A 12,368-nucleotide genomic window follows, 5' to 3' on the forward strand; every position below is an offset into this window, starting at 1 on the left:
ATCTGAGCTGACATTCATCAAAGTGAAGAGCAGGCTCCCCATATCAACGGCTGACATGTCAATCAGACGTTTCCCATAAACAACAGCCAATCCGCCACCTCTCTCTTTTTGTTGAGATCAGAGTGGCAGATAGCAGCTGCTGCAGAGGTTATATTGATATGGGGAGAACATATTCACACCTCCTCCCACTGACAGCAGACAGTAGCCCGAGCCCGTCACGCTGCACATTATTACAGAGAAGCTCAGAAGAGAAGAGGCCTGAAATGAAGAGTCCAGTCTGAGGCACCTGTTAGAGGAATAAACTCAATCAGCGGCTCTGTCCTGGACTCCCAGACAGCTGCCAAGTGAGAGCAGGAGGAGGCTACACCCTCGCAAGGCCAGCATAGTGCCTTATTGATGTGTGGAGTCCATGTTTAGCTGATCCTCACTCTTGTTTTTTTCCTTTTCCTGTAGATGTACGCAGACTGTGGCTCAGGACTCGGCTCTTCTCAAGGTCCAGCATTAGACCCTGCTTTCCCCAAGATGCACCTGTGAACTGAGGCGGAAAGATGCCACGCACCAAGCAGAACAACCCGAAAAATTTAAAAGGTGAGCTTGCACTGCTTGAGCTGTTTTTGGTATAGGTGCACATTCACACCTGCGATGTGTTGGGAGATTTGCATTTTCAAGTCAGCTGGAGGATTTGTTGATTTTTGGATCCAAAGAGGAACTGCTCGGTTGTGTCTCGTGACCACAAAACAATTTGATCGTCACATGCCATTGGCCTGACATGTGTGATTAGAATAGCCTTTATTTCCTTCCTGTGTGATTTGAGTTAGAGCAGATGGTTTAAAATATCTGAACATATGATAAATTATTGTGTATGTACTTGTCTGTTTGGTTGTTCAGACCTCATATCAGCTGTTTCGCTCTCTTCACACTCAACACAGATCCCTCATCTTGAAATAGGTCAGTTGTGGTGCCGTCACTGTCGTCTTACACTGCTGACATGTTACGGTGCTTTATGTTGATGTTTTATAGCCAAACCACTTCCACACCACAAAAGTTGGTCTCTCTGTTGTTTTTGGAGTGTTGCCAGATTCAGGTAAAAATCAGTTTTGTTGATCGTTTGGGTGATTTTCTGTAACATTTGGATATATTTCTGGATTAACAATTAAAGGCTACGATCTAATCAGCTTCTCTAATTGTAGTACAGATAATAGGTTGAGATGGATGCAGAAGAGGATGTAACATGCACATTCCCAGGTGTATATTTTTAATCTGGGGTCTGGTTCTTACTGGTCTATATTTCCATGATTTACTGTTAAAAAAATGTTTGAACTTTCCAAATACATCCATAAATCTTCACCCAAAACCAGATCCAAGATATGCAAGTGGTCAACGTGAACCACCTGTGAAACAGTCTTAGCAACAAATATTATGTAACTGACAGCCAATTTTGGGTAAGCAAGGATGATGCAGCGTCATTTCGATGGGGAAGTAGAGGTAACTTTGTAAACACATCGGCAGAGCAAGTTTTGCAGGCAGTATTTTTTCATTAACCTCAGTTTTTGGGAACTTTTGACCATGTTTACAGAGACATCCCACATCATAACAGAAAATCACAATAATCATGATGTTTCCTCTTTAAGAAGATTGACAGGGGACTGAGGTGAGCAGGCTTGACCCCTTAACCCACAGAGTGACTGATGGCTGACTAATAATAAACATCTCTTCATGTAGGTGAAGTTTTCTCAAATATACAGCCCACTAATAAGAAACACAGACATGACATGCGTGTTCAACCACAGAACAGATTATACAAGCCTGAAACAGCCATAGTTAGTGTTATTTTAACACATTATCATTGTATCTCAGTTTAGACTTAAAGAACAATAATTATTTCAAATGTGCATATGTAGGAAGGAAAAAGATTCACCTCACCTCAATCTGATGCAAATAATTCAGATATTTTCAACACAATTGAGCAGTTTTGAGGCTCTAATTGGGTGACTTGTCAGTCAATTCTGGCAGCACCATAATATTTTGTTGTGCTTGTGTGTAATCATGACACAAACTCGTCAAACCCATCACGATACCAAGGCATCATTTCGATCAGATTAAGACTCATGCCGTTATCATCACCATCATCAACAATATGTTTACCCCTGTTGTCATATTGCACTTTCTGGTTTTATGGTGAGAATTTGATGTGCTCTTCCCTCCTGACTTCACTGATGTTATCTTTGTCTCTTTGCAAACACACATAATAACGTACAAGCCGAGTGTGTGTGTGTGTGTGTGTGTGGCTGCATTGTTTGCTGTGGATCTCCCCTCCTCGTTGGACATCACGAGCTAATACAGTGGCCATTGTCTCAAATCTGATGAGGTCAGTGTACCGGGGCGAAGACGTGTATTTATTCAAACGGTATTTAGTGTGTAATGACGTGTCAACATGAGAGAGACAACACAACACTTCAGATGAGGTGAGGTGAATCTTTAATGACCCTCATCCAACAGCAGCAACAAAGACCTGGACACACTATATTACAGATAATGGGGCTGACGGAGCATATTGAAGCTGCAGCATCCTGCCATGTGAACAACACAGAGCACCAATTGGCTTGTAGGGATTTCGTGTTATGTTGAGAATTGACAGATTTACGTGTCAACAGACGTTTGCAGTTCACAGATCTCCGTGTTTTTTTTGCAGCGTTACATGCTGGGTGTGAAAATGTGCATCATTGCCATTCCCCAGCAGTAGATCCACACGGCAGATTTCCTAATGTCTGTGAGCAGCGAGCCAGAGTCCTCTGTTTATTTATCATATAAACACTTCCTGTGCGCTCCTGTTTTTTTTTTTTTTTCATGCAGCTTACTTGGCCTAACAACATAAATAATTAAGTTTTAGAGCAGTGCATTACATCGCCCAACAGAGGACAATAGGAACAGCAGCCAAATGATACTTGATGCTATTTTTAATGGTGATCGGTCCCCTGCTTCTCATGGTGCAGACGGTAGCGCTGCAGCTGCTGCAGTGTCTTTTTGGATTTCTTTCTTTCTTTCTTTTCTTTTTTTTTTATTGAGGATGAAAGACTGAACTTGAAAAGAATATAATTGGCAGTAATTTGATTTGCATGGAAAATCTTTAATGGTGATTAAGAGCTGATGATGCTTTTCTCTTTTCTGCTGGGATTATTCTTAAATTCTGTTATCCCAAATTCGAGGCTTTACATTGTTTTAAAGGGAAAACAATTGAGTTTAAATGCCTTATTTAGAAAAAGCAGAAGTGATTTGTTTCCTAAACAGCAGTATCTTAGTGTGAACTTGAACTTGAGCTGACTTGTTATCCTCAGTTCTGGTGAAATTTCTCAGCATTATATGGGGACTACCCAATTCACTTCCTCGTCATCTGATAACTTGTTGAGACATTTGTTTGGCTTCTTCTTGAGGCTTTTGACCCAGTTCAACACCTCTTCTCACAGCCTGTACTCAAGGCGTTTCCTTCATCAGACAGGAAATGCTAATTGCATGGCATGCTATCACATGCTTAAAGGCTGCTGTGGAGAATGTCTTTTCCTGGAAACTCAAAAAAAAGAGAAAAATCCTCCTCATACTGGCCTAAAGCCATCACATGATGATGCTTAAAGCCCAAGACTGGCTTTAAAGAAACACTCAGCTTGAAGCTAAATGGGCCTTTTAGCACGGTTGTAAGTATTTGAATGTTGCTGCTTTTGCTAAAACTTTGCAGCAATTAATCTCAGCACAGATTATAACCCCCCAAAGGTTGCATTTAATTCAGTATTCTGAGTTTTGGCTGCATGAGAGGAAGCCTCGTCTCGGGTCCTTTCTGCCTCAGAGGCTTGGCAGCAGTCTGACACTCGCATAAAAGGAACCGCACTAACGTTTTCTCTCCCGGTCGTCTGAAATCTGACTTGACACACTTTGTCCTGTCGGAGGACACAAAGGATGAATTGTTTAATTGACACTGTCCTGACCCGGATGCTTGGCTGACATCTATCAGGTGAATTTAAGGCAATGTGGCGTTCATGCTAAGAGAACATGTGCAAGATTACTGTCAGCAAAGCTACAGTTGGAGCTCTAGACTAAACTTTATGTGGACCATGAGATATTTTCTTCCTATTTTACAAAGTGAAGATTTTGTATAATTTTTAAACCATAATTTACAAAAAGACCCGGTGTAAACATTACCATGGGTGTTTACTTTTTGCATTTTATTGTTATAATCGAACACAATGACCCTGCAGTGAATCCATTATTAATGAAGGTGTAATGGTTAGTTTTTGTTGGCTTTGGGGATGAAAAAGAAAAGTAACAATCTCTGCAGTAATAATTCAGGCTCTAGCTAGAAATGCCTTCTTATTTATGAGCTGCTTTTCTCTGTTTATTATAATTATAAACTGGACATCTTTTAAACTATTTGTTGAACGCAAGAAGAGATTCGAAGCTCTGGCAAAACTGAGATGGATAATTTCAAACATTCAAAACAAAGAATCCATTAATTGAGAAAAAGAATCATCTGATTAATCAGGAGTAAAATAATGGTTAGTTGCAGCTGTGCATTATATTCATAGTGATATTTTTAAATTCTCATCCTTTTTAGCTTAAAATGACACCGTGAATCTGTTTACATGAATTTATTTTAACAATCTAACAGATATAAACACTGGTGTTACATACTTGACATACTGTATATAAACTAACTAATTCTCAGTTAAATTAAGTGTGCCTATTAGTTAAATGTTGAAACGTGAGACTGAATTAGATTTTACAGGTAAAACTCGTCGACCTGCGTTCAGTAATTTCAGAGGGATTTCTTGTTACAGACGTTGTTTTGTCTCGAGATGACTCACTTTATTCATCATCCATGATATCCGTCTGACGGTTTTTCTCAGTTGATGAGTCGTTACGATTCGGGACAGTAAGTTTATTTTAATACAAGTGAGGGATACAGCTGTTGCTCTCGAGGATCTGATTAAGTTTGGTTGTGTCAGACTGTGTTTAGGGCTCAGATTTGATGTTTGAGCTCATTTTATGGTGACTAATCTTTACATTGCTTTCTCTGATAGTCACCAGTGTGCATATTTAGGATTGTTTATTCTGTTATATGTTTGAAAATACAATTAATCATTGTGGCTTTGTGTTTTTATGTAGAGAAACATTTAATAAGTGCAGCCATATGTCATAAAAGCACGCAAAAGGCACTTTGGGGTCCGCTGCTGTGGAAACACCTGCATGGCTGTAGATTGTGCAGGTGTATGTAATAAGCTGCTAACTCTGTGTGCAAAGTGCTCAAATGAACAAAACAAACAGCAGAGAGGAAGGAAATTTGACTCTGTTGTGGTTTTGATTAATCTTCGGGCTACTTTGGAAGAACGTTCTTGGCTCTCCTTTTTATCTTGAATCATCATAATAAACCATCACATGCTGTAAACACAGTAACAGAGGAATTGTCGGACTTAGTTGTTTTCTTTCTCTCTCCTGAGAGTAAGGAGAGAAGACCTCGTTCACAGGCTTCAAATGAATCATTTACCCTGGATGGACAGTCGAGAGGCTCATTCATGAAACTTGGCGGTCGAATAAAATGAAGGTCAAAAGAGTGAAAAGCAAAAATGATGGGGGAACAAAATCACTCATATACTTATTTTAAAAGCATTTTTTAAAACTTTAAAAGCATTTTTTGCAGCACTTTTTAAACACTTTGAATTCTGCAGCTGCTTGTCAGTGTATTCATGTGCTCCTGTGTGTGTGTGTGTGTTTGCATTGTCAGGAATGAGCCTCTGACGCAGTTTGTGGGCAACAATGCAGGAAGTTAGGAACTCCTGTCCCCCTCCTCTCTGTGTTTTGTTTACTTTTCTCAAACAGCTGGTCTCCAAGCAGCTCTGGCGGGACTCACAGTGGTTTCCCCTTCAGACAGACACCCGCTCTCTCTCTTTGTGGACATCAGCAGAAACTTAAAGCTCACTGCTGACAGGAAAACTTTGGATACAAACTGTCATACTTAAACTTCAGCTTAAACACAAACTGAGTGTTTCTCAGTGATTTTAAAATTGAGAGGAAATGAAAATGTGAGATTTGGTTGAAAGCGCCAGAAAAAGTTAGTAAGTGGACCTAGAGTTCAGATTTAAGTTGCAGACAGTGTTCAGAGGTAGTCAATACAACCAGTTTAAATGTTAACCTCATATGCCCACAAAGAGTTATGGAGAGTTTTTTTCCCAGTCCAGAAAAAAGTTTTTGTTGTTTCATAAACCTAAAAATATTTAACATTTTGTTCCATGCTGTGAATCACGCCTGCATTTCAGCTGTAAGTTTTTCAAGCTGTACAATTTAAGCTTGTAGTTACATCTTGTATGCTTGTATTTATCGAGGGTGTGTCGCTTGGAAAAAAAGGTTGTTTATGTGTCTTATTTTAACAAAATGTGAAAAATCTGACATCTGTTGAAAATCTGTTGTTGGACGAGTGGAGCTAACTTGCTTTTCTCATTGCTGCTAACACAAAGTACTTAAGGATCTTAACTAAATACTTTAAAGAGGATGTAATATGCATATTTCCAGCTCTATATTTATATTCTGGGGCTTTATTGGGACATCTTTGCATGATTTACAATCCAAAAATTATTTAACTCATAATGACCCTTTATGCAGCCGCTCAGTTCAGCCTCAATCTCTTAACAGGCTGTTTTTAGGCTCGTGTCTCTTTAAGCCTGCACTCCTGACGACCCCACTCGGCCCGGAGTGGTTATCTTTCAGCTACAGAGACTTCAGTCAGATATCACTTTTTTTTTGTTGTTGTCATTCTTTACTCAAAATCAAAACTTCTCAAATATATCTGTACATGTTCTAGCCTGAATCTGCTCTGAAATATGCCAGTAGACATTGTGATTAACATGTAGAACAACCTCAGCATCAAAGGCGACCTACAGACGGCTATTTCGGGCATTAATGAAAGATCTTACATCAGTATTGATGAGGAAGTAGAGTAACCTGCTTTTAAGTCCTGGCTTTGACTCACAAGGAACATTTTTTACATCATATGTCAAGTTTAGGATGCTTGAACATTTTTAACACAGATATCAAACATTATAACAGAAAAATCACAAAAAGCATAAGACACATCCCCTTTAAATAAAAAACTGTTTCTGCTGTGGTGGAAAGCTGGAACTGTGTGTGACAAATTAAATCAGTTACTGTGTGTGTGTGTGTGTGTGTGTGTGTGTGTGTGTGTGTGTGTGTGTGTGTGTGTGTGTGTGTGTGTGTGTGTTTTTAAAGTCATATGAACACCATTCAGCTCAGCTCTTTAAAACACAACTGAAGTCACTGTTGTGTCATAGGATGTGTGGCCTAGTTAGCTGCAACGGAAAAATGTGACCCAAAGTTGAAACCCACTGATTCAGAAATGAGTGCAGTATATTAACCTTTCTCACAACGTGCACTGAGCCACTTTCTTTCTCTCTTTGTGCATTTATTATCTGTGGTCTCCAAAGTGGCTTCATCCAGACTTATACCTTTACCGTCACCGTTTGTGTAGCGTCCCCCCCCCCTCCTCCAATGCTGCACTGCTCCTCAAAGTGCCCCCTGAAAATGCCCAGACTCGTTAGCAACACCAGTGTTTATAAGAACTGACTCTTGCATTCCTTCTTGTCTTATAAAAAGGCTCCTCGCACCAGAGAGCCCTACAGGTCTGGTCCCCTGTTTTAGCGGAGATCATGCTGTGTGATAAATGGTGAACAACTGCAGTGAAAGGGGGTACATTTAACAAGGTGGAAAATGTTTACCCTATAAAGCCGACGCAGGGAGACGCAGATGGGAGTCTCCCATCAGTCCAGCATCCCACACCATGCTGCTGACGAGGATGTTTATGCAGAGAAATAAAGTTTGTGTATTTTATTACCATTAACCTGATGGCTGATTAATGTTTAGAAGTGTGATTTGCAGGGACGGCGGATTTATTACGCTTTAATCAGGTGCAAAATTGTCTTTACGAGCCAAAAATTTGAATGGATGAAGACAAACCAGATAATTCCAGCTCATATTTCCATGTATCAAATTGACAAAGTTCAGCTTGTGTTGTTTTTCTTTTCTTTCTTTTTTTTTAATAGTTTTTTTCACTGCCTCAGTAATTTTGAACAATGTGACAACAGTTTTCCTGTTAATGATCAACTGTGCCTCTGAGCTCAGCGCTGACTGTGGTTAAATATCCAGGGTCAGAATCAACCAACACTAATCAAAGTTACACGCTAACCTAAGAGAAGGCCCGATACTGGACACACAACCGTTTATTTGTCGCTTTACAGCCACTGCAGGACTTTTCTGGCCTTGTCTGCCCTTGTTTTGAGGAGCTTGATTTAACCCTCAGAAGGCATCTTAAACCCTCGCCTAGTGGAAGGGGTTTGAGATGCCCTTCCTGTCAACTCTTTTGTTGTTTGGCTTCATGCTTAATCTCATACCTACCATGAAGTTCCTCTGAACTGCAGATAATCTCTGAGTCAGGCTTCAGTGTATGTGTCTTCCTGCATACCAGCCGCGTAGAAAGCTGAATCACTGAGTGACGTATTGCTCAACTTTTTAAAACAAGAAATCACATACAGTCTATATTCTCGGTGTCTGTTCCTGTTTTTGAAACTATGATGGCGCAATATGATTCAATATCCGTGTGAGCCGTCACCATAAGTAGTTCATAATTTCAGGTCACAACCAACAATTATTTTCATTATTTGAATTAATCTATTTATTCTTTCTCTAAATGATTTGTCCTGTTCAGATTATGGTGATATCTTTAAATGTCTGGATTTGAACAACATTCAGTTACATTGATGGAAAAATTGGGAAAAGTCAAATCCTCACAAAGGAGAAACTGAAACCAGATCATTTTAATATAAAATGAAAAAGTGATTATCAGTGGTTGCAGCTCAGATAAAACTCATAACCAGCTCGGCGGCTGATGTTGTTAGTTGTGTTTTGTCTTATCTTTACTCTATACTATTTTGAAAATATACTGAATTGCAATTATTTTGACTGATATTGATGCTGTGATAGGATTTGCGATACTCGACCAAACAAAGATGATTGTTGAACATGATGTATAGGCCTGGACGTCTCTGCAGCACCACAGTTTTTAATTGAAAATGGCATTTTGACACACTTGCTTTTTGACAAATATTGCACCTCCCCCGATGTGATAATTGCAGGAGGCCTTCGTGCGACTTCCATAAAATATAGATTCGATTTAGAGCAGTGCTTACAGGACTCCCTGCTGCTGTGAGGTCTTGTAATTTGTTGTTACCACATTTAGATGCAATTTATGGATCCTGCTTCTCTTTTTGGCAAGACCCACCCTACTCTGCCTCTGATTGGCTTGTACTTGCTGTCTTCGTTGCTTGGGTTGGTTAGGTTTAGGCATGAGGAGTGATATTGGTTAGGGTAAGAATAGCAGAGTAGGGTGGTTGTCGCTACGAAAAGCAGCGGGACCCAAAATAACACCATCTGGACACATGAACGAGGGACGGCTCTAATGCTAACTAAACACGATACAGTGCACGTAGGGACAGCCAATGATTCGTCAGGTTTTTAAATAACGTGAAAAGAAGTCGCATCTGATGGGAATGCGCTAACATTAGCTGGACTAGCTAGTCACACACACTTAACGGCCCAATATATCCATCCAAATGTTAAATCTAAAGAAACAAATGTCTTATTTGACCAGCGTTATGTTTGAATTTGTCAAAGGAGTTAAAAAACATTTATCAACATTCGTTAGCTAAGTGTTATGATGTTCTCCAGTTGGTAGTCAACAGTGCGTCTCCTAGCAATGACAGCTCTCCAATGCCAGTCAACTGTTGCTATGGGAAACGCCCACCCACAGATATAAAATGTTATATGGTATATGGAAACATTAAAAAAATCTGCACATTAATTTATATTTTCTCATATAAAAAAGTGCAAAGAATTAAAATGAACGTGCTGTAAAGTGATGAGCATGACCTGCTGCAGTTGAGCTTGTAAAAAAAATAACACTTTTCTTATGTAAATATCCGAGCAGTGCAGAGAAAGAGTTAACTTCCTGGCCTCGGCGAATGGATTTTTACATGTTGTGTCATGCTTAGGCAGCCAAACCAGTGTTTCCGTACGGTCCCTTCAAATTACAGTGTGTGTGAATGCGGCGAGATTCACACAAAGGGAACTTCTCTCCCAGAGGCAGGAATAAACCCGGGTTTTAGCAACAGTAACTACAACAGACAGGCTGAAACTAGTTCAGGGATGTCTGTTTAACTTGGTGGTAACCTCACAGAAGCTTTCACTTTGACAGAGAGGCAATGCTGGGACAGGGAGGGAGGAATTTTTATGGCCATATTTTGTGTGAATGAAATTGAATATGGTAAAAAAAAATAAAAAAAATAAGAAGGCTTCTGCTCAATTTGCCGTCCTGAAATGTGGGTTAATGTCTATTCCTTCCTTTTTAGCAGAGTTTAAGCTTAGATTTCAGTCCTTTCTCGCTGTGTGCTGGCTTAAACGGCAGGCACGTTGCACAAAATACATTTCTGATGATGGAAAATGTGATTATGAGCTTCAGTTCGTAGCTCTTTTTCTTTCTTTCCATTTTCTGTGAACTCCTAATTGTGAGGGTGTATCTCAACAAATGGCCATGTGTTTAATCACCTCGGGCCTCTCCTAAGCGGAGTGCGGTCACTCCCTGACAAAATCAGCCCTCAGGGTAACGATGTGATGGTGGCAAAGATGGGAACCTCCCCAACACCTGGAAACATCTGGTTTTGAGGAAACCAATTTGTCAAGTTAGCTAATTTGCAAAGATTTCAGGTGACAGCTTGTTCAAGTATTTATGTTTATTATTATTTTAGAGTATTTTTTTCCATCTACATTTTCAAGGTATGATGATGTGGAAAAGAAACTACCAGTAAAAAGTTAAGTAATTATATTTCTTGTCTATTTATATACTAATATAAGAAAATGTTAAATAAGTATAAATAGAAATTCATTAGTTGCTGAAGCAGACATGCAAATGCTCTTTTTACATACTGTAGTGATGCCAAACCATTTTTTAAATCGGTTTTTAGACACATGTTGATCATTTTTATTACCTGCAGTGCTCAAATGCAAGTTTTAAGTTTCTCTTTCATTCCTCAGAGTAAGAATATCCTGTTTTTTTCACATTGTGAGCTGACATTTATCTCCCATATTAACAGCTCTGTGTTGAACCAGAGACCTTAATATTGAACAATCTGTTAATCCTAATGGCCGTCTTTAATTACAGCTCTGGGAAAAGGTCATCTAGTTCAGCCTATATGACTGTAACTGAATGACTGATCAATTTTAAGCCATTATTAATCAAATACAACATCTAAAAAAATCTATAAATGATTGTGATGTTTGAGATAAAACCAGAATTGCTTTAAACGTTAATCCTCACAGTCTCAGTGGTGTTTTAATGTTGCTGTCACAGTCTTTTTAGTTGTGAATTTGTCTCTTCATCTCCTTCTGTTGAACTTCATCATCAGGTTTTCTTCCTCCCACCTCATGTAAACCAATTTCCTCTGTGCAGACTCTCAGTTTGAATGTCTGTCATACGCTTGCCTGTTTATCAGACGTTGGTGACTAATACCATAGCTAACACCGCCCGCCCGCTTGTGCAGAAAAAGGTCTTGCGTGTGCGTTTGTGTCTTTTTTTTGAGTGTGTATGTGCACTCGTTTGTATGTATGTATGTATGTATGTATGTATGTATGTATGTGTTTTGTGGGTATTCCTGTGTTCGTTAAGCCTTGCAGTTTCTCATCTGTGCTGCGAGCGTCGCTCTGTGGAGGCAGGGATGTATTTTCTTACGAGACAAAATGTTCTACAAATTATCAAGGCATCATTCATTAACGGCCTGTCAGAGCCCCCCCCTCGTTCTCCTTTTTTCTTTTTTTTTTCTTCTTACCTGGCGCTGCTCAGATGTCCACAGCTGAGGCAGATGTGTGTTCGTCTGTCACCATGAGCCCGCCACCCACTCTGCCATTTACGTACGAACCCCTGAAGACTGATGACCTGCCTGTTTATAGCCTCATGTGTGTGTCCCGGGCTTCATCTTGGGTCTGTAACAAGGACCGCTGCCCAATCAGTCAAATTATTTGGCTTAAACTTTTCAAACTGAAGCATTAGTGAAGGGCTCAGGCGGCCCGAGTTAAATTGGAGCTAACGAACAGTGACCTTCTCGTACTTGTTAGCCCTGGAAAACCCGTGCACGCACGCACACATACATGCATCTTCCCCCCCTCCACAGGTGAGCTCTTTGCAGGCCCCGGGGAGCCACTTCCTGGAAACTTGGTTGAGTAGCATTGATGTTGGCAACTCCAGAGAGGTGAGCGTTGGCGTC

At 40.0% G+C, this 12,368-nt stretch overlaps 1 protein-coding gene across 1 annotated transcript in view; it reads left to right on the forward strand.

Moving 5' to 3' along the window:
• The first annotated feature begins 545 nt into the window (after positions 1–545).
• The window catches only part of hivep1 (HIVEP zinc finger 1), a 52,414-nt gene continuing 40,591 nt past the window's right edge, over positions 546–12,368 (forward strand). Inside the window, exon 1 of the mRNA XM_053334401.1 lies at positions 546–588. Within this exon, the coding sequence (XP_053190376.1) occupies positions 549–588 (40 nt within the window). The 5' untranslated portion in view covers positions 546–548. The remainder of the gene's footprint in view (positions 589–12,368) is intronic.

The sequence above is a fragment of the Scomber japonicus genome, chromosome 15 (assembly GCF_027409825.1).
Source record: "Scomber japonicus isolate fScoJap1 chromosome 15, fScoJap1.pri, whole genome shotgun sequence".
Classification (NCBI taxonomy): Eukaryota; Metazoa; Chordata; class Actinopteri; order Scombriformes; family Scombridae; genus Scomber; species Scomber japonicus.